At 47.5% G+C, this 27242-nt stretch overlaps 1 protein-coding gene across 4 annotated transcripts in view; it reads right to left on the bottom strand.

Moving 5' to 3' along the window:
- TMC4 (transmembrane channel like 4) overlaps positions 1-26977 on the bottom strand; it is an 880426-nt gene extending 853449 nt beyond the window's left edge. For 2 of the 4 annotated variants that reach the window (XM_089683318.1, XM_089683321.1), the window contains exon 1: positions 26329-26977. In XM_089683318.1, the coding sequence (XP_089539444.1) occupies positions 26329-26494 (166 nt within the window). In that variant the 5' untranslated portion in view covers positions 26495-26977. Of the gene's footprint in view, positions 1-25644; positions 25976-26328 lie in introns of those variants that run through there. The other 2 variants (XM_089683320.1, XM_089683319.1) reach the window with 2 other exon arrangements.
- Between the last annotated feature and the right edge of the window lie 265 nt (positions 26978-27242).

Genomic DNA, 27242 nt, shown 5'->3' on the forward strand with positions numbered 1-27242 from the left:
TTTTTATTTTAGGTTTTTTTTGTTTATAGCGCCAACCCCCCCCCCCCCCCCGAGGTGATCAAATAGCAGATGAGTCATCGGTTGCTAAGGATGTAGCGGCCAGCTTGCTGACCCATTCTTTAACAACCAGCTATTATTCACACAGAATTCGGATTGGTTGATCAATTCTTGATCGATTCAAATTGTAATTGTTTTGAAAATTTGGAATGCGTTCAAAAACGAACAAACTAAACTAAAGAGTTCTGAAAAGGAATTAAGGAAACAAAATTAGTAACATAGTGAATCTATCCGAAAACTAAATAGATTTTTCCGTTCTGCACATGTCTAGTACAAAGCAAAGCTTCAGCTCACCGAAGTCACAACTTAGCAAACAAGCAGCCCACTGGAGGGAATTCCATAAAGCTAGTACAAAGCACCAGGAGATACAGTCCACAGTGTAGAAATTAGCCAGTTCTTTTCAACCCGGTTCTTCCATTTCTTAATTTCTTCAGGAGTGTTTAGAGAAAATAAAGCATCTTAAAAAACAAATAAACACAACATAATACATAGATATACAAAGTGTGCAAGAACCTATTTCATTAATGGAGCATCTAGGCTTTGGCAAATTCTTCACCACTTTTAGAATGCATGAGAGACACTTTTGCAAAATTTGCCTGTGCCAGTGTTTACGAATTCCAGAAACTGTATCCAGCCCCACTGTCATGTTTCACATGACTGTCATATGCCTTTAAGTGTTCTCTGTATTTTGTCTCTGCTCCTCCCTTTCCTTTGGTTTAGTTCATGCTTTATAGATAGCCCATCCCTTTTCACCCCAACATGCCAATGGACTTTAAGCCAGCTCTGACATTGAATGACTTAGCAGCAACATATGTTCCCAAGTCACTCCACGTAAGTCCAGCAACCATCACAACCAACTCTGTTCCACCTGCAGTAATGCACCCAAAATCTGAAAACACGGACATGTCGCAGTTTGCCAAATACATGCCCCGCAGAGAGCTTGTTAAGACAGGCCTCACCAAGTTTGATGATAAGCCTGAAAATTACAGAGGCTGGAAATCCACTTTTAAGGCCACAATGAGTGTCATCAATGCCACAGAGGAATTAGATCTACTCATCAGATGGCTAGGTCCCCAGTCCACTGAACACATCAAGAGGCTCAAAGCAGTTCATATTGACTACCCTGCTGCAGGCCTTAATGCTGCTTGGGGCAGACTAGAACATACCTTTGGCAGCCCAGAGGCCATTGAAGATGCTTTATTCAAAAGGTTGCAAAGCTTCCCAAGGATTTCTGCTAGCGGCAATCTAAAGTTTCAAGAACTCAGCGATGTTCTATTAGAGCTTCAGCTTGCTAAGGCTGTCATCAACTTACCTGTTCTCAGTTATCTTGACACCTCTTATGACATCAAATCTATTGTTCTCAAGCTACCATATGGAATTCAAGAAAGATGGGCAGCGCTTGGATGAAAGTATAAGGAAGAACATAGAGTTGCCTTTCCTCCTTTTTCCTACTTCTGCGAGTTCATCAAAAGAATTGCAGATGGGGGCACATGCGCGGCCAGGGACAATGATGGCCACACTACACTAGAGCTCTGCTCATCCCCCGGCCTCAGAGACTCACCCACGGCGCACCGCTGCCCTATAGGCATCCCTGGGTGAGTCACAACTGCCTGGCATCTGGTCCTGCGCAATCCAGCTTCATAATGGGGAAGATCGGGCGCTGGAGGCCCCCTTCCCCGCTGCCACATGAGCCGCGGCCGTCACCACTGCAGCGGTTTCTCCATAGGCCGCAATCCCCGGCCTCAATTTCGGCCGTGACCCCGCGGACGAGCTCTGGACCCTCAGTGGTGGCCGGAGGTACTACAACCACTGCTCCCATTATGCAGCCAACCTCCTCACTCTCCCAAACTCATTGGCTGGAGGAATCTGAGCCCCTGACCCCTGTAGGGGGGGCAGTAGAGCACCCTTTGCTGAGCCATCCTTCCTCTGCTCCTGCCAATCCCCATGTGTCGTCTACACTCACGGTATCTGCGCCGGAGGAAAAACTGCAGGTATTCTTACGCAACATTATCGCCTCCATATTCGCTGAAGTGGGTATGTTGGCTTTGGATCTTCGTGGGGAAATAGCACAGATTGGTGAGCGTGCGGATCACTTGGAGAATAAATTTGATGAATTGGTGCAGTATGTCCATGTCTTAGAAGAAGATAACGCGTATCTGAAGCACACCCAAATTCAGCTCCAACAAGAAGATTTGGAAAACAGGGAACGCCGGCAGAACATCCACATTCGCGGAATGTCTGAATCTATTGCCGATTCCCAACTTCGCCGACATCTCCTGTCCTTCTTCACCGCAACCGCCCCCTTGGTCCCAGAAGCGGATTGGCGCCTAGACAGGGCCCACCTGTCATTAGGTCCTAGACCTGCCGACGGCACCAGACCACGTGATGTCATTGTCCGCTTTCATTTTTTTGAGAGCAAAGAAGCCTTGTTAGCCTCTGTACGCAACATCCCTTCCCTGGAATTTAAAGGGGACAGGCTCCAGCTCTTTTGTGATCTTTCTCCGATTACCCTGGCCAAACGGCGGGCGCTGAAGCAAATCAACACTCACCTTCAACACCACCGTGTCCCCTGTCGCTGGGGTTTTCCCTTCAAGCTGGTCATCTCCAAGGGTGTTTCCCAGGTTACTCTACATGATCTTCTTTTTTTTCCTCCCCATTTCTGTGCTGGGTGCCTTCATATGCCATATTTTTTTTTTCTGGCCGGGTTTGACGACTGTTATGTTCCAGTTGTCCTGTTGCCCTCGATCCCGTCCAGTCACTTGCCTGGACGACTTGGGTATTGATGTTTTTCCCAGGTCCATATCCCTATGGATATCTATGTTCCTTATTGTAATGTTTTTGGTTTATCTATTAATGTTATTAGTTTTCTGTTTTGTTTCATCGATGGTATCTCATTTATCTTTTCTGCTGGTACACATGCCGTATCCATTGTCATTTTGTGATGGCTTTACGACTTCTGTCATATAATGTTAAAGGCCTTAGTTCAGAAACGGTGGATGGCTTTGAAGGAATTCCGATCCTCAGGAGCAGATATTATTTTTGTCCAGGAGACTCATTTTAAGTCAACAGGCTCCTTTCGTTTTGCCTCGAGGTTTTTTTCCCAATCCTATTCGACCTATCTGGTAAGGCTGGAGTGGCAGTACTGATTCGGACACATTGCTCCCTTCGGGTTGTTTCCTCCAAGGTCGATCAACATGGTTGCTTCATTCTCTTAGAATGTATGCTTGGTGACACTCCCCTTGTTTTGCTGAATCTCTATGCCCCAAACTCGGGTCAGTTACAATTCCTTACACAAACACTCGCCAAATTGGGCTCCTTTTCTACCCCACATATGATTATAGGGGGTGATTTTAACTTAATCCTTTCACTGCACAAGGATAGGAAGGTTATCTTCGAGTCCACTCCTTCGAAGCGGCAATGCTCCTCCTCGAAATCCTTTCACAAATTGATCAGGGAGTATCGTCTCTTTGATGTCTGGCGGATTCAGCATCCTTCCCACAAACAATTCACCTTCTACTGTACACCTCACCACAGTTACTCTCGTTTAGATCACTTCTTCATTTCAGCTCCTCTTCTTCCTCTCCTAGTTTCCTCTGACATCAACCCTATCACCTGGTCTGACCACGCCTCCCTGACTTTAAACTTGTTATTCCCCAACGCTATGCCAAAAACAGGCCATTGGCGCCTCAATGAGACCTTTTTAACTACGAAACATCTCCGTGCTGAGCTCTCACAGGGACTTGATATGTACTTTCAACTCAATGTAGGCTCTGTACCATCTACCTCGACCGTATGGGAAGCCCACAAGGCGGTATTTCGAGGCCTTTGTATCTCCATGGGTTCTCTTCTGAAGACATCCTCAGAGAGTGTCAGGATTACCCTAGTTCGCCAGTTAACCCTAGCTGAAAGTAGACTTCTCGCAAAACCGTCTATTTCTGGGTTGTATAAAGTGACCTCTCTTCGTGATCAAATCAAAGCCCTTGATGCTTGTAAGTCCACAAAATCTCTCCTCTGGCTTATTAGGGGCCTGGCAGCAGCTATGGGAGGCCCGTAATCTGCCAGCACCCTATGTCAAAAAATTGAACACACCAGCAGTGTGAGGAGACCTGAAAGTGGCACATGGCATGAGACACTGTGGACCTGGCAGCAGCATGAGGAGGCGGTACAGGGGCCCATGGCAGATTAGGGGCCTGGCAGCAGCTATGGGAGGCCCGTAATCTGCCAGCACCCTATGACAAAAAATGGAACACACCAGCAGTGTGTGAGGAGACCTGAAAGTGGCACATGGCAGAGTGTGGCGATGGAGACAGCAGCAATGGGACGCTGTACAGGGACCCATGAGAGACTCTGGACTTGGCAGCAGCATGAGGAGGCGGTATAGGGGCCCATGGCAGATTAGGGACCTGGCAGCAGCATGAGGAGGCGGTACAGGGGCCCATGGCAGATTAGGGGCCTGGCAGCAGCTATGGGAGGCCCGTAATCTGCAAGCACCCTATGTCAAAAAATTGAACACACCAGCAGTGTGTGAGGAGACCTGAAAGTGGCACATGGCAGAGTGTGGCGATGGAGACAGCAGCAATGGGACGCCGTACAGGGACCCATGAGAGACTCTGGACTTGGCAGCAGCATGAGGAGGCGGTATAGGGGCCCATGGCAGATTAGGGGCCTGGCAGCAGCTATGGGAGGCCCGTAATCTGCCAGCACCCTATGTCAAAAAATTGAACACACCAGCAGTGTGTGAGGAGACCTGAAAGTGGCACATGGCAGAGTGTGGCGATGGAGACAGCAGCAATGGGACGCCGTACAGGGACCCATGAGAGACTCTGGACTTGGCAGCAGCATGAGGAGGCGGTATAGGGGCCCATGGCAGATTAGGGGCCTGGCAGCAGCTATGGGAGGCCCGTAATCTGCCAGCACCCTATGTCAAAAAATTGAACACACCAGCAGTGTGAGGAGATCTGAAAGTGGCACATGGCATGAGACACTGTGGACCTGGCAGCAGCATGAGGAGGCGGTACAGGGGCCCATGGCAGATTAGGGGCCTGGCAGCAGCTATGGGAGGCCCGTAATCTGCCAGCACCCTATGTCAAAAAATTGAACACACCAGCAGTGTGAGGAGACCTGAAAGTGGCACATGGCAGAGTGTGGCGATGGAGACAGCAGCAATGGGACGCCGTACAGGGACCCATGAGAGACTCTGGACTTGGCAGCAGCATGAGGAGGCGGTATAGGGGCCCATGGCAGATTAGAGGCCTGGCAGCAGCTATGGGAGGCCCGTAATCTGCCAGCACCCTATGTCAAAAAATTGAACACACCAGCAGTGTGAGGAGACGTGAAAGTGGCACATGGCATGAGACACTGTGGACCTGGCAGCAGCATGAGGAGGCGGTACAGGGGCCCATGGCAGATTAGGGGCCTGGCAGCAGCTATGGGAGGCCCGTAATCTGCCAGCACCCTATGACAAAAAATGGAACACACCAGCAGTGTGAGGAGACCTGAAAGTGGCACATGGAAGAGTGTGGCGATGGAGACAGCAGCAATGGGAGGCCGTACAGGGACCCATGAGAGACTCTGGACCTGGCAGCAGCATGAGGAGGCGGTATAGGGGCCCATGGCAGATTAGGGGCCTGGCAGCAGCTATAGGAGGCCCGTAATCTGCCAGCACCCTATGACAAAAAATGGAACACACCAGCAGTGTGAGGAGACCTGAAAGTGGCACATGGCATGAGACACTGTGGACCTGGCAGCAGCATGAGGAGGCGGTACAGGGGCCCATGGCAGATTAGGGGCCTGGCAGCAGCTATGGGAGGCCCGTAATCTGCCAGCATCCTATGTCAAAAAATTGAACACACCAGCAGTGTGTGAGGAGACCTGAAAGTGGCACATGGCAGAGTGTGGCGATGGAGACAGCAGCAATGGGACGCCGTACAGGGACCCATGAGAGACTCTGGACTTGGCAGCAGCATGAGGAGGCGGTATAGGGGCCCATGGCAGATTAGGGGCCTGGCAGCAGCTATGGGAGGCCTGTAATCTGCCAGCAACCTATGTCAAAAAATTGAACACACCAGCAGTGTGAGGAGACCTGAAAGTGGCACATGGCATGAGACACTGTGGACCTGGCAGCAGCATGAGGAGGCGGTATAGGGGCCCATAGTAGATTAGGGGCCTGGCAGCAGCTATGGGAGGCCCGTAATCTGCCAGCACCCTATGACAAAAAATGGAACACACCAGCAGCGTGAGGAGACGTGAAAGTGGCACATGGCAGGGGCATGATTCATGGCGGATTTAGTCAGTTGTGTCAGGAACTGGTGGTTTGAAATCCAGACTAATCCACGCCCGATTCATTTTCACAAACGTGAATCTCTCCACACTTTGGGTGGACAGTCGTGTCCTCCGCGGAGTTACAATACCTCCTGCCGCACTAAACACGCGCTCCGATGCCACGCTACTGGCCGGGCATGACAGCCTTTCAAGGGCAAATTCAGCTAGTTGGGGCCAAAGGTCAAGTTTCGTTGCCCAGTAGTCAAGGGGATTGTCTACCTCGGTTGGCAGGGTGCTGTCCAAGTAGGCCCAAGCCTGTTGTTTGAGGTCCTGCTCCAGGTCCACCTGATGCTGCTGCTGCTGCGGCTGGTTAGTAGTTTCCTCACTGCGCTGGTGAAGAAAGCTACTCATCATCGACTGCAGACTGAGGCAGCCGCTGCTGGTGGAGCTACCACTGCTCCTACCACCCCACCCCTCCCCTGCTGCCATGGCAGCGGAACGCGAGCGCACAGGGCCCACAGTGTCTGAGGATGGACGTTGGCGCACAAAGGCAGAGACCAACTGACTACATAGGTGGTTTTTATAGTACGTTATTTTGGCCTCCCTCTCAGCAGGTGTGAAAAAGGCCACCATTTTTGAACGGTAGCGAGGGTCCAACAAGGTGGACAGCCAAAAGTCATCCCTCTGTCTGATGGTTATTATTCGGCTGTCGCTACGCAAGCAAGCGAGCATGCTATGGGCCATTTGTGCCAAGGAATGCGAGGGACTCCCTGCCTCCATCTCCACAGCATACTGCCACGGTGCGTCTGGGTCCTCTGTCTCCTCCTCCTCCTCTACCAGATGCTCCTGCTCCTCCACTCCTGTCCGCTGAGTGGAAAAACCACCCATTTCACTCAATAATTCCTGAGCACCAATGTCCTCCTCTACCTCCTCCTCTTCTTCCTGTCCTGCCCCCACAGGGGTCATGTGGCGTTGAGATCTGTGCGCCACGTCTACCGCACCCTGACCAGCCATTGTTAACAGCATTTGTTCCAGGACGTGCAACAGAGGAATGACGTCGTTCATCCCATAGTCCTGCCGACTCACGAATAGCGTGGCCTCCTCAAAGGGCCTGAGCAAGCGGCAGGTGTCACGCATGAGCTGCCAATGGCTGACATCGAAGTTACACAGGGGAGTACCTTTATCCGCTTGTAACATCAGGAAATCGGTGATGGCCTTTCGCTGTTCGTAAAGGCGGTCTAACATGTGTAGGGTTGAATTTCACCTTGTTGCAACGTCGCAGATCAGGCGATGCTGTGGAATTCCGTTCTGCCGCTGCAGCTCAAGGAGGGTGTGCTTTGCGGTGTAGGAATGGCTGAAATGCATGCAAAGTTTACGTGACATTTTAAGGATGTCTTGCAGTGGGATGGTGGATTTTAGGAACCGCTTGACAACCAGATTGAACACGTGAGCCATGCATGGCGCATGGCACAACCTTCCTTGACGCAGAGCAGACACCATGTTCTTTCCGTTGTCGGTCAACATGGTTCCGATTTTCAGTTTGCGCGGAGACAGCCATCTGTCGATTTCTCTGTTCATTACACTCAGAAGTTCCTCCCCTGTGTGACTACGTTCGCCAAGGCATACCAGGTGCAGCACAGCGTGACACCGTTGCGCCCTGCACATGTGATATGCCGGTCGGGTAATGGGACTTGGCACGGGGGTGGCGGCTGAGGACACGGCGGAAGAAGAGGTGGTAGAGGCGGAAATCTTTTGTGGACCAAGGACCTGCAAACATGGAGGCAAAAGCGGCATGACCTGTCCAAGTTGCTGGTGCGGCCGTGCCGGCACCACGTTCACCCAGTGGGCCGTAAATGACATGTACTGTCCCTGACCGTAGTTACAGCTCCACACGTCGGTGCTGCCGTGCACTTTGGCAGAGACCGACATGCTCAAAGACTGGCCCACCATCTCTTCTACATGTGAATGCAGGGCTGGCACTGCCTTTTTGCCGGCTTGGCACTCTCCACCGCGGCACGGCACAAGCCATCATTTCTCGGAAAGGTGCTGAGTCCACCACTTGGAAAGGGAGGGACTGCAGCACCAGCAACTGTAAGTGAGGAAGAGCTAACAGAGGGCGGTCAGGAACGGGGGGAGACATCCGCCTCTTCAGCAGCCAGGCGAAGAAGTAGTAGCGAGGAGAGTGGCTCGGTAGCCGGTCTAGAGACAGGTCTGTCTCCTGACCCACACGCAGCCGAGGGGGCTAGTAGTGAGGCGGAGACCCTAATTGATGATGATGAGGCTGATCGCACTTGGCAGCCTCGTCGTCATCAGGCTATTGCTTCCGCATCATCAGGAGAAGAGGGTGGCAGCTTGGCAGCGAGCAAAACAGTCGGTGGGTTGCCCAGGAGGCAGCAGGGTCGCAGCAGTGTCAGTGGAGGCAAACGGCCACGGAGTAGAGCACCAGCTCCACTGCAGCCTACCACCACGGCCAGTAGTAGTGCCGGTGTGCACGGAGGAAGTAGCAGTCAGCCAGTGAGGAGTATCGGGGGCAAAGTTTCCTACTCGGCGGTGTGGCAATTTTTCGTCAAGCCGCCCGAGGAAGTAAACGTAGCCGTATGTCGACTATGTGGCCAGAAAGTCAAGCGTGGCCAGGGGGCCCATGTTGGGACTACAGCGTTGCGTCAGGATATGCAGCGTCGCCATTTGGTGGCCTGGGAAAACCGTGATAAAGATACGGCGGTTCTGCCTGCCCCAGCCCCCGCTCCATCACCCGCTCCGTTACTTGCTCCGTCACCCGACGTCAATCGCCCTCTATCAGCCAGTCAAGGCTCCAACACCTTTGCTGAGGGGAGTTGTCGCTCGTTGGCATCTTCCGCTCGTTCAGATGCTCCTTCTCCTGCTACTCCTCTTCACGGATTCCGTCAGCAGTCTTTCTTGGAATCCGTTTCCAAGAGACAACAGTTTGCGAGCACGCACCCGACGGTGCAAAAGCTGAACGTCCTCATATGGTTTATCAAACATCACTGTATTAGCTTGTATAATAATATGAAGAATTGAGCTTGGGATAATTAGACACAGGAGGATTCACTAGGGGTGTAACTGAAACCTCATTTTTGATTTATATAAGTATAAGTAAGTGTGGGAGCGCAGCACCAATTTTGTTATAATTTTGATCCCATTCTATCCAGGTGTATAGCCAGGTGTCAGCGGCAACCCATTCCTAGAATAATAGTGTATTCAGGGTAGCGCAGGTGGTTCTCTATTGTTTTTTGTATTATACAACAGGCTTGGCGAAGGTTCAAATTTTTCCTCCCGGGGATTGTGTATTCATTTTAGTTCCCACGCTGGAAAGTGAGCAAGGACCCTATGAGTTACTGGAAAATGTTGGGGCATAAACTAGAAGGTATACCAACCAGATCATCTGAAGAAGGAACAGATCTATCATGTGAATTTAATCAAAGCCTGGAAAGATAAGGAAGCCCTCCTAGCCCTGGGTGATCAGCCACTTAAGAAAGAGGCAGACATAAGTGAGGTTCAGATACCCAAAATCTCTGTTGGTATCACAACAGCAGGAGGTGAGAGAGTTTCTACAGCGTAATAAAGATTTCTTCTCAGAGTTTCCATGCTGTACAAATGCAATTACACATTGTCACTGACCCTAAGGTTCCAGTGCCTTATTGTATTCCAGAGGCTTGAAGACAAGAGGTAGCAGAAAAGATACAGAGGGCAAACTTCCCAGGATGGGAAAAAGTGGTTACTACTGGTAACAAATAACATATAGGCTGAAATGTCCTGAAAAACCAACCTTAATGCCAGGCATCTTAAAACATCAGTTTTTATTGCTCACATTTTGAGTAAAGCTTCAGTGTGGACTCAGACATTTTACACTGTAAATTCAACACGTAAAAAAACATGGATGGACAAAACAGACTAAACAAGCATATGTGAATTAAAATATCGTCTGGATGCACATTATTATTATTATACAGGATTTATATAGCACCAACAGTTTGCTCAGCGCTTTACAATATAAAGGGAGACAATACAGCAACAATACAATTCAATACACGAGGGATAGGAGGGCCCTGCTTCTTGGAGCTTACAATCTAGGAGGGAGCGGCTAATGGTACAAAAGGTAGTAACTGTGGGGCATGGACTGGTAGGAAGAGTAGAAGATTCCATTATTAGCTGAGGGCAGGATAGGCTTCCCTGAAGAGATAGGTTTTCAGAGATTGCCTAAAAGTGAGCAGAGTAGGTGATAGTCTGATAAATTGGGGTAGAGAGTTCCAGAGGATGCTCTGGAGAAGTCCTGGAGACGAGCATGGGAGGAGGAGACAAGGGAGCTAGAGAGCAGGAGGTCATGCGAGGAGCGGAGAGTACGGTTTGAGTGATATTTGGAGACAAGATTGGTGATGTAATTTGGGGCAGAGTTATAAATGGCTTTATATGTTATTGTTAATGTTTTGAATTTTATCTGTTGGGCAATGGAAGCCAGTGGAGGGATTGGCAGAGAGGGGTGGCCGATACAGAACGGTTAGTAAGGTGGATGAGTCTGGCAGCAGCATTCATGATAGACTGAAGAGGGAATAGCCTGCGATGAGGTAGGCCAATGAGGAGGGAGTTACAATAGTCAAGGCGAGAGATAACCAGGGGGTGAATAAGTTGCTTATTAGTTTCAGAGGTTAAGAACGGGCGTATCTTGAAGATGTTGCGTAGGTGAAGTCTACAAGATTTGGACAGCGATTGGATTTGGAGCTGAAAGAACAGATGGGAGTCTAGGATTACACCTAGCACCCTGGCATGAGGGGAGGAACTGATGGTTGTGTTATTGATCTTGATGGAAAAGTCAGGGGAGGGAGCACGGGCTGGAGGGAATACTAAGAGCTCAGTTTTGGAAAGATTGAGTTTGAGGAAGTGGAGTGACATCCATGCCGATATGTTGCTTAGTAGGTTAGTAATGCGAGAGGAGACTGATGGGGTAAGGGGTAGAAAGATAGATTGTTGTGTCATCAGCATAGAGATGGTACTTAAAGCCATGGGAGTTTATCATGTGACCAAGGGAGGAGGTGTAGATGGAGAAGAGTAGGGTTCCAAGGACGGAACCTTGAGGGACCCCTACAAAAAGAGGGAGTGAAGAGGAGGAGCCAGAGTTATAGGTAATGCTGAAGGAGCACTGCGATAGTTAGGAGGAGAACCAGGAGAGAGCAGAGTCTCGGAGGCCAAGGGAGTGGAGTTTTTTGAGGAGGAGGGGATGGTCAACCATATAAAAAGCCGCAGAGAGGTCAAATAGTAAGAGTACGGAGTAGTGGCCATTGGTTTTAGCAGTTAGTAGATCATTTGTGAGTTTTAGTAGGACAGTTTCAGTGGAGTGTAGTGAGCGAAAGCCAGACTGTAAAGGGTCAAGAAGGTTGTTGTCAGTGAGGTAGGAGCTCAGGCAATTGTAGACTAGGCGTTCTAAGAGTTTTGAGGTAAACAGGAGCAGGGAGATGAGTCTTAAGCTGTTCAGGTTGGTGGGTTCCAGGGAGGGCTTTTTAATTATGGGAGTGATGTGTGCATGCTTTAGAGGGGAGGGGAAGGCATTGTTAGAGAGGGAGAGATTGAAGATGTGAGTGAGGGAGCATAGGATGGAAGAAGAGGGTGACCGTAGTAGTTGTGAGGGGACAGGATCCAGGGGGCAGGTAGTGAGATGGGCTTCTGAGAAAACCTTAGGGACCTCTTCAGTAGTAGCAAGGTTAAAAAAGGAAAGTGTTGAGGGAGGTTTAGTATGAGGTATGCTAAGACATCCAGTCTGTGCAATGACAATGCCCCTACGAATTGCATCAATCTTGTTTTTGAAACGATTTGCAATCTCGTGAGCAGTGAGTGAGGTGCTGGGTGGAGGTGGAGAAAGTAGAGAGTTAAAAGTAGAGAAGAGACGACGAGGACTGGATGATAAACTATTGATGAGAGTGACAAAGTAGGCTTGTTTGGCAGCATGGAGGGAGGAATTGTATGTTAAGAAAGCAGATTTATATAGGGTGAATGCTTGGTAAGATTTGGTTTTACGCCACAATCGCTCCAGCGCACGACTATGTCATTTAAGATTTCTGGTGTCATCAGTCTGCCAAGGTTGTAATGGTTGGGGCCTGATGCTTCGTGCTGTTAGAGGAGCAAGTGAGTATAATGTGGATGAAAGCAAAGTGTTGTAGACAGATGTGGCCAGGTTAGGGCAGGACAGGGGAGAGATTCTGTCATAGAGTTGGTCAGTTGCAGAGTGGAAAGGAGCAGGGTTCAAGTTGTGACGGTTTCTGCGGGTAATTGTTTGCTGCTTGGAGGGATAAGTGTTTGAAGATGAGGACACTGTAAAGGTGATGAGATTGTGATCAGAGAGAGGAAAGGGGGTGTTTGTGAGGTTGTAGGGAGTGCAAAGATGGGAGAAAACAAGGTCTAATGTATTCCCATCAGAGTGAGTGGAGGACTTTGTCCATTGTGCTAATGCAAAAGATGAGGTTGGGTTGAAGAGTTATATAATTATATAGACTCATACATGAATGGCATATCGCAGCAACATGTTGCCTAATTATCTGCCAAGTACCAATGAAGGTAGCCTTCATGTAAGAGTCTGGGATCCCAAAGGGCCCAGAAAGACAAGTTATCGTGTACCATAGATTCACTCAAACAAAATAAGGTTGCGAGTGATAATAGTCACTGGGGGCTGGGCTCTTTATTGGTCAGTGAGGCAGTCTGTGCAATCAAATCAATAAAGGGTAAATAACATTAATTTTTGGACAAGTCAATATAAAACACAGATCCACTATTTCTCAATTGCAGATAATGGAGACTGTTGTTGAACTGTATTAAGATCCATATTAATCATGCTGGGTAGCATCAAAAATGGACATATATTCAGCGATAAAGTTAGTGAAGGATAATTATATAATTGCCCATCCTGGGAAGTTTGTTTTTTGTGGTCATTTTTTGGTTATGGTGACAGTGCTTGAAATTAAGTGGTTACGTGCTGATATATATTTATATTGGCCTCAATTTTTTAGTTTTTGTTGAAAAGGTACAGAGGATGTTAGACCCCAGTATGACAGAGAAGTTTAAAAGTGAATGGTGTAGGGGAGGTGCCCTGGGGCTATGGAGCTGAGCTCTGACTGTGCAGCCCCGCCTGCAATAAGTGAAGCATTCAGGGGTGTTAATCCATGTCTGCATGACAAAGATCCAAGACAACTGCCAGTGATCCATTGCAGCAAGATTTGCGAGGATGCTTTGCACCATTGGCCCCTCCATTCTCTGCTGCTCCCTCTGTACCAGATACCAGCTTTTTCAGCATGGAGCCATCTAAGACAGCCGCTAGGAAGAAGGAGTAGGTAGTGCCCATGCCAAAAAGCCCTGCAGTTTTGGAGCGCTCCAGGTGGCAAACTATCTCCTCTGCAGGGCCGCCTATATCCTGGCAAGTGACGTCGGCTGAGCCTCTATATACAGACTTGGCTTCAGTAGTTTCAACTCAGGAGCTTCAATCCATGATAACAGCCCTCCCTAACCAAAGCTGATATGAATAACATGCAGCAGAGAATAACTGTGCAGCAGAAGGAGGCTTTTAGGTTGGAAATGGACGATATCAAACAGCAGGTATCCTGCATAGTTACTACAGCAATGCAATTATGCACTCGGTTATGGGACTGTAGGCAGACCAACCAATACATCCTTATATGTAACATTAAAGAATTTAGACACCACCAAGGCATTTTGGGTTGAAATGGCCACGACTCTTTATTATAGGCAATAAATAATCATTTATAAGCTTGACATAACAAGTTTTATTTATATTTAACTACCATATTATGTCAATAACTATAACCAGTGTACCACAACCATACAAATATCAATAACTCAGCCATTAAAGCTCGAGTTATACGATACAGAATACAATTTACTATCCCCTTTTGAGGGAAATGGACAAAATGCCTCATGATCAGAGCCACGACAACGAAAGGTGGGTAGCAGATGTTGCCTCTTCTGTCTTCAACTGCTGACTAACTGCTAAATGATGTTTCGCAATATTTGACTGTTCATAAAAGACTTTTTTTTTATATTATTATTATTATAAAGCGCCAATAGTTCATTCAGCGCTGTACATTACAAAGGGGGACAGAACATGTGACAGAACAATACCAATACAATGCAAAACATGACGGGATTGAGGGCCCTGCTCTTTCGAGCTTACAATCTAGGAGGGAGGGGATGGTGGCACAGGAGGAGATAGCTGTAGGGGATGGAGTGGTAGGAAGAGTGGAGGAGGTCGGCAAGTTAGCAGGGGGTGGGGTAGGCTTCCCTGAAGAGATGGCTTTTCAGGGTGCACCTAAAGGAGAGGAGAGTAGGTGATAATCTGATGGGTTGGGGCAGAGAGTTCCAGAGGATGGGTGACACCCTGGAGAAGTCCTGGAGGCGGGCATGGGAGCAGGAGACCAGGGAACTAGAGAGAAGGAGGTCTTGTGAGGAGCAGAGTGCGCGTGCTGGGCGGTACTTGGATATTAGGTCAGTGATGTAGTTCGGGGCAGTATGGTGGACAGCTTTGTACGTCAGTGTTAGGATTTTGAATTTGATCCATTGCGCAATTGGAAGCCAGTGGAGGGATTGGCAGAAGGGGGTGGCGGAAACGGAGCGGTTGGAAAGGTGAATGAGTCTGGCAGCCGTATTCAGGATCGACTGAAGCGGGGATAGCCAGCGGCGAGGCAGGCCAGTGAGGAGTGAGTTGCAGTAGTCGAGTCGTGATATGATGAGGGAGTGGATGAGCTGTTTAGAGGTTTCTGGAGTTAGGAACGCGCATATTTTGGCGATGTTGCGGAGGTGGAGTCTGCACGAGTTTGTTAAAGATTGGACTTGGGGCTGGAAGGATAGGTTGGAGTCCAGAATGACACCAAGTACTCTGGCCTGCGAGGCGGGTTTGATGGTGGCATTGTTGAATGTGATGGAGAAGTCAATGGGGGGTGGTGTCCGGGCAAGGGGGGGAAGACAAGAAACTCAGTTTTGGAGAGGTTCAGTTTAAGGAAGTGGAGCAACATCCAGTCTAATATGTCGTTCAGTAGGTGTGTGATTCGGGCGGAGACCAAGGGGGTGAGGTGGGGGGTTGAGAGATAGATTTGTGTGTCGTCGGCATAGAGGTGGTAGTTGAAGCCATGAGAGTGTATGAGTTGGCCAAGGGAGGAGGTGTAGATGGAGAAGAGAAGGGGCACGAGGACAGAGCTTTGAGGGACCCCAACAGAGAGGGGGAGTGAGGGGGAGGTGGTAGCATTATAGGTAATGCTGAAAGAGCGTTGTGACAGGTAGGATGAGAGCCAGGAGAGAGCAGAATTTCTGAGGCCGAGGGAGTGTAGTTTTTTGCAGAGGAGGGGGTGGTCGACTGTGTTGAAGGCCGCAGAGAGGTCAAGGAGTAGGAGCACTGAATAGTGGTTATTAGCTTTGGCGGTTAGCAGGTCGTTGGAGAGTTTGAGTAAGGCAGTTTCGGTGGATTGTAGGGGACGGAAGCCGGACTGTAGGGGATCGAGGAGGTTGTTGTCGTTGAGGTGAGAGCTTAGGCGGGTGTAGACTAGGCGCTTGAGGAGTTTAGATGTAAATGGGAGCAGGGAGATGGGTCTGAGGTTGTTCGGGTCATTGGGGTCCAGGGAGGGCTTTTTAAGTATGGGGGTGATGTGTGCATGTTTCAGAGGGGAGAGGAAAGTGCCGAAGGAGAGGGAGAGATTGAAGATGTGGGTGAGGGAGCGTAGGATGGAGGGAGAGGGAGGTCGTAGGAGTTGTGAGGGGGCAGGTGGTGAGGCGGGCATCAGAGAGGATCTTGGAGACTTCCTCGATGGTAGTAAGGTCAAAGGTGCGGAGTGTTGGTGGAGCTTCAGTATGAGGAATGTAGGGTGAGGTGGAAGTGGAGGTCAGAGCAGTGGCGGAGCCGTGGGAGAGGGGTGATGAGGGGGTAGCTGAGTGAGGGGGAACGGGGTTGGAGGGAGTTTGAGCAGCGATGAAGTCCCTGCGGGTTATATCGAGGGGGAGGGGGGATGAGGGGGTAGCTGTGTGAGAGGGGACGGGTTGAGAGGGTGTGTGAGTTGCGGCGATGTCCTTGAGAATTGTGTCAATCTTGTTTTTGAAGTGATTGGCAATCTCAAGGGCAGTGAGTGAGGTGCTGGGTAGAGGTGGGGGTGGTGAGAGTAGAGAGTTGAAGGTGGAGAAGAGTCGGCGAGGATTGGAGGAGAGGGCCTTGATCAGGCTCAGGAAGTAGGCTTGTTTGGCTGCGTGGAGAGAGGAGATGTAGGTGTGGAAGGCAGATTTGTAGCGGATGAAGGCTTGTTTGGATTTGGTTTTGCACCATAGTCGCTCCAGGGCACGATATTTATATGTAAAACAAACTGTCCAATTACAGGAGATATGCAAATGACCTTCCTACTAGAAATTTAATTGGTCTGCCACGGTCCCATAGCTCCAGGGGAGGGGGCAATTGCTTGTCCTGCCCTCCACCTTACAGATGTGCTAAAGACAATGCATGCTCTAAGGTCTAATGCTAATAAGGTCTCTTAGCTATCCAACTGAGAATGGAAGATGCAGAACACCATACTAGAAGAAACAATGTCAGATTATGTGGTATTCCCAAAGCTATTCTCATCTCTGATCTATATGTTTCAGACTCGGCAATTCTGAATAAGGTACTGGAGAGATCCTCGGATAAGCCTATTGAATTGGATAGGGTGCATAAAGTGGCATGACTCAGGAATCCCTCAGCTACTTGCCCTCGTGATCTGCTGTGAAGAACGCACTATTATCATATCAAGGAAGACATCTTTTGAAGAGTATGGCAAATGGGTCAAGTAGAATATGATGGAGGTCAGATCACTCTCCCATCTGATTTATCAAGGGCTACACTTGCTATCGGAGAGGATTGAAAACTCTTCTAGATTTGATTCAGGCACAAGGGGCATTTTACAGCTGGTGTTCAGGTAAGAAAAGAGGGAGTCCTTTTTCAGCTGTTCTCCCCAGATCAGCTGCCAGCTCTTTTCACTTTCCTGGGTGCTGAACCAACCCCTGTGCCCAACTGGCTGGACTCTCTTAAGGAGAATGAGATGTGATCAGGAAAAATGGGCTTATCAAAGAAATGAAGCACTATCACAACCACTGTGCATTTGAGGGCTGCAAGTCTGGACTCTTTCACAAGCTGCTGGTGGCATGCTTGTGAGTAATGGTCAGTAACAGAACCCATAGAGGGACAATCTACATATGATTAATGAGTGAACTCTTAAAAATATGCTTGTTGTTTATATGTGAAGTAATGTCATAGTACACTGCAGTCCAATAAAGCCCATAAATGAGGGGCTCAATGCCTAGCAGCCTTTACCATGTAAATTATATTTTGTTTTGTTTTGTTTTTTATCTTGATAAGTCACATGTAACCATTAAGTTGCGTAGATCATTCTAGCACATTTTTTGACTGACTTATGTGGATAAGCAGATTCAGGTGGCTACCTCAAATGATATCATGTTTTTTTTTTGGTTTTTGGTTTTTATGTTCGGGAGGTAATTGCACAATATTTATGTGTTTCATGATGCATTAATATTACACTATTATTTAAAATGTACATTTATCATTTAAGGGGTTAGAGTAGCAGGCAGGAGTTTACTAGGAATTCTTCTTGTAGATCTCTCACAGGTGCTTTGATAAGCTACATATAGCCACTAAGTAAGAAAAGGTATTGGGCTCATTTTTGAGGGACATATGTGTAGATGGTTACCTCAAACAGAATTATTATTTATTTATTTTTAGGTGACTTTATAATATACATGTGTACGTATATGTGTGGTTAATGTTGCTCTATTATCTAAATTAATCGAATAATTGTATTTGTTAACTAGGGGGTTAGAGGGGCAGGCAGCTGTTTACCAGGTTTTTTTTTTTGACTACTCACAGTTGTTTTGATAAGTCACAGGCAATCACTATGAAGGGTATGTTATTATAATACTTTCCTGAGTGACTTACCGGTGTGGGTATATGCACATGGTTACCTCAAGTGAAAATATATGAGGTTTCACTTTAATTTTTTTTGTCATCTTTTAGTAAACATAATTTTAGCACATACTGTATAGGAAAGTTTAAGTGTTTTGGCACAGTATGAAAACACATATATGGATATATTGCACTAGATGTTTTGGAGGAATTAACCACTTGCCCTCCAGAGGATTTACCCCCCTTCCTGAACAGGCCATTTTTTACAATACGGCGCTGCGTTAGTTTAACTGACAATTGCGCGGTCATGCAACACTGTACATACATTAAATTTATGCCTTTTTCCCCCACAAATAGAGCTCTCTTTCAGTGGTATTTGAGCACCTCTACAGTTTTAATTTTTTGGGCTTTAAAGAAAAAAAGCCCTTCAATTCTGGAAAAAACCCAATATTTTTGACTTTTTGTTGTTAAATATATCCAGTAAAAAATGAAAAAAAAAATGTCCTTAGAAATTTAGGCTAAAATGTATTCTACTATGTCTTTGCTAAAAAAATCCCAATAAGTGTATATTAATTAGTTTACGTGAAAGTGGCAGTATATATACTGGAATTTTATTTTATTTATACTAGTAATGGCGGCAATCAGTGACTTATAGTGGGACTGTGGCGGGCATTCCAACACTGGGTGGGAACTGACTAACTAACACTGACGTCCCAATGGCACTTTTATAGTGATCAGTGCTAATAAAAAGCACTGACACTGTACTAATGGCACTGGGCAAGAAGGGGTTAACATCTTGGGCGATCAAAGGGTTAACTGTGTGCTGTTTTACATTATGTGCGGTTTGTGTGCTATTTTACATTATTTGCTGTGTGTGTTTTACTAACATGCTGCTTTGTATTTCTCTGCTGTGCAGTCCTTGCTGGCAGGAGAGAGACCTGTGTTGCTTACACACAGGTCTCTTCCCTCTCAGCTTTGCTCGACTGTCAGGGCTCTGTCCACAGCAGAGGTACTAGGAGACCTGGCACTCCTGCCAGTACCTTGCATGGCTGCAGAAGTGCACGTTGGCAAACATTTACACGCATTGGCGCAAGCCGGAACACGAATGTGCACTGGCGCATAGTTGTACATGCATTGGCTCAGTTTACCGCCAGACGGCCTTTATAAGGAGGCCCATCACTCCCTCAAATTGCTGGTTGATCTCTGGCTCCCCAGTACCTTTGTCCGTGTTCCCTTGCTATTGTGATTTGCTGTTACCGATTCGGCTTGCTCTTGGACCTGTCTTTTCTGCCTGACTCCTTACCTGACCCTGGCTTGGCTAATGGATATTCTCTCCCGCTCTTCTGTATATGACCCCGGCTATCCTATTGACTACGTCTGCTACAATCTCCACCTGGCACTTGACCTTGGCTTTGAACTAACTGTCCTGTGGCTCACTGTTTCCCTGAAAGCTTGCATACCTCTCATGGGTGCCACCTGTCTGCAAGCTCCATTCCAGCTCATCAGCTGTGCTCCTGGGTGTACCTCTAACATGCACTCCTACAGGCGACCTGTGCTACTTTGGGCCCAACTCCTGCTGTCCCATATCCAGGTGAGTCTGGAACTTAGCCACAAGGGAAGCCCTCTCTCCATTGGCCTCTAACATCAGGTACGTAATACCGACGATCGCCAGTTGCCGTCCGGGACTCTCTGGCCTGGACCCAGTGATTGACATCCCTAGCCGCCGATGGCCCCCTACCCGGAAATGCAAATCACATACATTATTGAGTCATGAGATTCCCTTTTTTGTGTTTGGTGGTTTTTTTTTTGCACATTTCTGACATTTTAATATATATGTGTACATGCATTTGTGTTGCAATGTTGCATTATTATTTAAACTAACCAAATAATTTTATTGCTTAACCAGGGGTTAGAGGGATGGGTGGATGTTTATTAGTAGATTTTTTTCTTATGTATATTATTGGATAGCATATCGTTTTTGTAATATTCCATATGCAGAAGCTCCTAAGCATTAAAGGAACAGGTTGCACTAGCAAATAAGATTGAGTACTTTAGAAGCATTTGCATGTATGTAACTATCTTAGTTGGAATGATAATATATCTCTTGTATATCGCACTTTACATTTTTATCGTGTATATATGGGTGTATGTATATGTGTGTATATATATATATATATATATATATATATATATATATATATGTGTGTGTGAACGTACAATATATATGTGTAAAGTGCTGCGTAAATTGACGGCGCTGTATAAGTACCTGAAATAAATATATGCACACACACTATATTGCCAAAAGTATTAATACACCTCTTCAAATCATTGGATTCAGGTGTTCCAATCACCTCCATGGCTACAGGTGTATAAAATCAAGCATCTAGGCATGCAGACTGCTTCTACGAACATTTGTGAAAAAATGGGTCACTCTCAGGAGCTCAGTGAATTCAAGCGTGGTACCGTGATAGTTTGCCACCTGTGCAGTAAGTCCATCCATGAAATTTCCTTGCTACTGAATATTCCATGGTCAACTGTTAGTGGTATTATAACAAAGTGCAAGCAACTGGGAATGGCAACTCAGCCACGAAGAGGCAGGCCATGTAATATGACAAACCGGGGTCAGCGCATGCTGAAGCACACAGTGAGCAGAAGTCGCCAACTGCCTGCAGAGTCAATAGCTAAAGATATCCAAACTTCGTGTGGCCTTCAGATTAGCGCAACACTGCATAGAGAGCTTCATGGAATGGGTTTCCATAACTGAGCAGCTGCATCCAAGCCTTGCATCAGTGTAATGCAAAGCATCGGATGTAGTGGTGTAAAGTATGCCGCTGCAAGAAGCAGTGGAGGCGTGTTCTCTGGAGTGACGAATTCAGCTTCTCTGTCTGGAAATCCGATGGACATGTCGGGGTTTGGCAGTTGCCAGGAGAACGATGCTTGCCTGACTGCATTGTGCCAAGTATAAAGTTTAGTGGAGGTGGGATTATGGTGTGGGGTTGTTTCTCAGGGGTTGGGCTTGGCCCCCTAGTTCCCGTGAAGGGAACTCTTAAAGCATCAACATACCAAGACATTTTGGGCAATTTCATGCTCCCAACATTATGGAAACAATTTGGGGATGGCCCCCTCCTGTTCCAATATGACTGCGCACCAGTGCACAAAGCAAGGTCCATAAAGACATGGATGAGCCAGTTTGGGGTGGAGGAACTTGACTGACCTACATACACCCAAAACAAACCTTTTCTTGTAGGTATAGTACACACACACACACCATATCTCTCTCTCTCTCTCTCTCTCTCTCTCTCTCTCTCTCTCTCTCTCTCCCCCCCCCCCCCCCCCAGAGTCCCAGGCCACGAGCGACTCCTTGCTCCAGCCCTGCCCTTTTTATATCACCTGTTGGTGGTCATCAGTGGAGCCCAAACTCCGGTCCGGACCCACCTCCTCAACTGTGGCCCCAAAAAGGTATGAGCGTATGCGAGGTGACACATAGCATCCCTCTATCACCTCGCCGTTCATACTGTCACATATCCCCCCCCTCTGCTCAAGCCCCTGCGGCTGAGCAACTGTCCCAACCAGGCAATGGACCCGGGAAAGGGCATCTACATTACTTTGCAGTTTCTCCACTCTGTGTTCCACTGTGAATTTGAACACTTGTAGCACGAGAAACCACCTCGTCACTCGACTGTTTTTCTCCTTATTATCACACATCCATTTGAGCAGGACATGATCAGTAACCAACTTGAACTGTCTTCCTAACAGGTAATATTTCAGGGCCTCCAAGGCCCATTTGATGGCCAAACATTCCTTCTCCACAATGGCATAGTTTCTCTCATGTTTGTTGAGCTTTCTACTTAGGAAGACCACGGGGTGCTCCTCTCCTTCTCTGATTTGGGACAGTACAGCACCTAGTCCCACATCAGAGGCATCCGTCTGTACCACAAACTCTGTTGTGAAATCTGGGGTCACAAGCACAGGTTGATTACAGAGAGCTTGTTTCAGCCTTTGAAATGCGGTCTCCGCCTCGAGATTCCACTTAACCATGACCGACCCCCTACCTTTTGTCAGATCTGTCAGTGGGGCTGCAATGGTGGCAAAATTGGGAATAAACCGCTTGTAGTATCCCGTGATTCCAAGAAATGCCCGGACTTGCTTTTTATGTACAGGTTGGGGCCACTTTTGAATTGCCTCAATTTTATTGATCTGAGGCCTAATGAGACCTCGACCAATGATGTATCCAAGATATTTGGCCTCCTCTAAGCCTATGGCACACTTTCTGGGGTTGGCGGTAAGACCTGCTTCCCTCAGCAAATCTACTACCGCTTGCAAGCGGGACAAATGAGACTCCCAGTCTGGACTGTGGATGATGACATCGTCCAAATAGGCAGCTGCGTATTGGCGATGTGGTCTCAACGTTTTGTCCATCATTTTTTGGAATGATGCAGGAGCCCCATGCAAACCAAACGGCATCCGCTTATACTGAAAGGACCCCTCGGGGGTAGAGAATGCCGTCTTTTCTTTTGCAGCTTCCGTTAAAGGAATCTGCCAATAGCCTTTGGTCAAATCTAAGGTGGTTATGTATTGAGCCGTTCCCAACCTGTCAATGAGCTCATCCACCCGAGGCATCGGGTACGCATCAAATTTAGACACACTGTTCAGTTTCCTGAAATCATTACAGAAACAAATTGTTCCATCTGGTTTTGGGACCAACACTATGGGACTTGACCACTCACTGTGAGATTCCTCGATCACTCCCAACTCTAACATGTCCTTTATTTCCTTTGCCACCGCTTCCTGCCTGGCCTAGGGTATTCTATAGGGCTGTGACAGGGCTGGAGCCACTTCTTGGTGAGATGTATCAAATCAAACATCTGGGATCTAGGTGGTTTGAGAGCCCTGTAATGCCACTGATGCACCCGTTGAGCCCGGACTGCAATGGTGACGCCCAGGCGTGCAAGGACCTCAGCCTTCAGTTTCTCATAGTCCTGGGCATCCCCTGGTTCCAGGTCATAATAGGCTTTTTGGGATTCACCTGTTAGAAATGGTGCAAGCAGTCCTGCCCATTGCTCTTTTTGCCATCCTTCCTGAACAGCAACCCTTTCAAACGTTGTGAGGTAGGCCTCCACATCATCCGCAGGCGTCAACTTTTGCAAAAAATAGCTGGCCCGCGCCATTTTCTGCTCCACTGGCAGCGGATCTGCAGATTCCTTCTTTAATTCCAATAGGTGTTGGGCCACCTGCTTAAGGAGCTCTCGGTCTGCTTGTTGGGCTTCATGTTGTGCTGGTTGGGCTTCCGCCAACTGGCGATTCGTCTCCCGTTGTGCTGCATTGGCCTGCAGCAAGGCTCTTATAACTTCCTCCATCTTCCCACTTGCTCAGGAAGTTGCCCGCCAAATCCACCATATGTGGGGTTAGCTCAGGTGGGGGATCACCTTCCCTGGGAAAAAGGTAGATCGCACTGCAGGCTTTCTTAAAATTTGACGAGTTGTCAGCTTTATTTAAAAGGGTTTGCAAAATATCAAAAAATAAACAAACATCAAAATAAACCCTTGCCATCCAGGCACTAACTAAACATGAGACATTTCCTCTCTCAGAGGTGAAGGGCTTCTCCCTGTCACCCAAAACAAACGCAAACCTTTTCTTGTAGGTATAGCGCACGCGCGCACGCACACCTCTCTTAGAATACCTCTGAGTCCCAGGCCACGAGCGACTCCTTGCTCCAGCCCTGCCCTTTTTATATCACCTGTTGGTGGTCATCAGTGGAGCCCAAACTCCGGTCCGGACCCACCTCCTCAACTGTGGCCCCGAAAACCTGGAGTGGACTCCACCTAAACTTCCAGGTATGAGCATATGCAAGGTGACACATAGCGTCCCTCTATCACCTCGCCATTCATACTGGCACTATATACCGTGCTGGCCATAATCAGAAAAATGCGGATGCCCTTTCTAGAACCCACTCTTTGATAGCTTATATTCAAACCCACGGGTTCAAACAGGGAGTGGGATGTGACAAACAGCCCCTGTCAGTTGTGGATGGAGTATATTTTCTGCATAGGATTTTGCAGTTCATGAGGTAAATGGTTGGCAGTGGAAGGTTTGTATCAGGCTGCAGGGGGTTAATCACAGACCACACCTTGTTCCCCATCTGGGGAACCTCTATGTCAATGGGTTGTTGTTGGAAAAGGATACAAGTTGGTTTTGAGATAAGGCCCCTTTCACATGGGGCGGACCCATCAGCAGATCCGCTTTCTCAGCGGTGGATTTCTCCATTGATCCTTGCTGAGCAAGCAGATGACAGGTCTGTGTCTGCTCCACTGCTGCAGAACGGACACAGCCTGCTCTCCTCTATAGGCGGTTGGATGGAAACAGACCACCTGTCTATTTCCATCCGACTGCCATCCCATCCAATCTGATGGACGGAAGGGGAATGGATCCACATCCATCTTTTTGGTGGATCGAATTGGATGTCGGCAGGTGTAAACGGTCACATTTCCATTTACACCCGCTGCTCCATAGAGGAGAATAGAGGCTCCGATCAGGTCCACCTGAAAAATGTGCAGGCGGACCCGAGCGGAACGTCTGTGAAAGGGGCCTAACTTGCCTGCATTTTTACCCCTGCAAGGGAATCTTAATTAATCTAATGAAGGCGCTGCTGTATGCAAGCCAAGCTAATTGTAAAAGGAAAAGAAAAATCTATTCCACAGCTAAACATGCACTGCCAGGTTAAGTAAATTGTACTGGGGGTGGTGGTAAGAAAGCATACTACCAACAGCAGTCACAGTAGAGTTGTTTAACATATGTATACAAATTCTCTTGGATGACTACATACCAATACAATGCTGCTGTATATAAGCCAAACAAATTGTAACAGAAAAAATCCACAGCTAAACATTCACTGCCAGAGTATACTGTTGCTCAGGCTATCAATGAAAATCACTGCCAATTTAAAAGATTTGTGATTTCTTCACATTGACTTTGCAGTTTCATGATAAGGACCCTCATCTCACTGCACACTATTTTTAAAAATATTTCTTGTCCTTGATACATGCTCCTTATAGCAGTGCCCAGTTTCCTATGCCCTATTTAGCAAAATATTGCCTATTAGCCCTAAAAATTGCTAGAATATACTAACATGCTTTGCCACACATAGACTTCAGTGGGTTTCACAGCTAAGTGCAGGTTTCCACAATTTGAAACAGGTTTTGTTGAAGCCTTGGTAAATCAGACCCAGGCAAATTTGCTTATTCCTGCTGCTCATTTGTAACAAAATCATAAATGTAAAATGTAAAGGCGAGTAAACACTGTTATTTCATAATGTTCTATAGTATTTTGATCTAGCTTCAAATCATAGAATAATGTTTAAAGTGAAACAAAGAGTGACCCACCTGATGTTAGTGGCTGAATTCTATTACCACTGAATCCAAGATTAATACGATTCATCTTTTTTTGTTTTGTTTTTTAAAAAAAAATAGTGGTTTCCAGTAATTGCTAAAAACCTCTTTTCAGCATTTAGGACAAGTTGCATACAAGGAAGTTCTGCGTGGGGATATGTATGCCACTTCACTGATACTGCAGCTAGTTAATGATTTGTTGTTGGTATTTATGAAGCTTATAAAACAGGAGTGGCCCTCATGTGACACCATCCTACAGTCCCAGCAGGAAAGACTGGATAACAGTTATTGCACAAGGTATGCAAATGAAGAGTTTGGTTAGGGATGTGAGGCTGCAAAGTAATTAGAGGGCTTAGGGATGTGCAGACACCACCCAATCCTCCTCAGGAAAGAATATTTGCAAAGCACTGCAAAACGTTTCTTTAACTTTCAAGGTCAGCAATTATGCCAACAGTCCCGAAATGCCAGAGACGCTCACGCACATTTAGGAACTGGCTGCAGGGTTTCTGTGTCTAGGCGGGAGTTAGGCCCTTCACTCTTCAGCTATGTGGATCCCATTTGGGGGTCTTACAAAAAATGTGGTGGGCAGTGCTGGTATAACTACGATACCCAGTTTCACCAAAAGATAGTGGTACAAAAAGAACTACCTTTCAACTGCCAAACCACAATCATACTCACGCAGTGGGGGCTGAGCAGGGGAACTCGGCAGATAAATGTCTGACATCTCCTGTCGCAGCAGATGGTCGCCATCAGTAGGCACTGGAGAGAGATTCTGTAGTATGGGAGGTGCACTGGCAACCTGGCAGGGTAGTGCAGAGGAAAAGCAGTGCTGTGAAGAGCTCATGTCCAAAGGAGGATATACTGTATATGAGATGAATGTGCAGAGTCAACAGCAAGATGGTAGTGCAGAGCAGGAACATGCAGGGTTAATGGCTGGAGCCTCCTACCGCAAGTGACTTGCAAGCACTAGCAGACCTGAGGCATGGTCACTCGGGGAGGCTTGGTGAGCAGGTGTCATCACAGGAGAGGCAGACATGCTGAACTGCAGGCAGAGGCAAGAATGTGAATCAGCCATGCAGACAGGCTCCCACTGTGCTGAAGAAGGATCGCAGAGCACTGAAAGCTGCGTACCTTGAACTGGAGCAGGAGCGGGCACAGGAGAAAGCAAAACTGTCATCCCATGAATAATCTGCAGCTAACAGTAAGGCTATGGGACTCCTAGAGTAGGGGAGATGCCAACAGGCTGTAAAGGATGTCTTATGAGAGCAATGGCATGGAAGCACTTCAGGAGCCACGAGCACAGCGGCGTTTCATGTACAAGAATGAAAACAACACAGGCTGCTGGTGTGAGGAATCATGTTGAACAACAGAACTGCATCCAGGTCAAGCATAGAACAGGAAGTATAAGGCAATGCAATATTACCATATGCAAGTAGGGTCACAGTATAGGTGAAACTCGAAAAATTAGAATATCGTGAAAAAGTTCATTTATTTCAGTAATGCAACTTAAAAGGTGAAACTAATATATGAGATAGACTCATTACATGCAAAGAAAGATAGCTCAAGCCGTGATTGGTCAGAATTGTGATGAT

This window comes from Staurois parvus, unplaced genomic scaffold (assembly GCF_062004578.1).
Source record: "Staurois parvus isolate SC_StPar_1 unplaced genomic scaffold, SC_StPar_1.0 ptg000304l, whole genome shotgun sequence".
NCBI lineage: Eukaryota > Metazoa > Chordata > Amphibia > Anura > Ranidae > Staurois > Staurois parvus.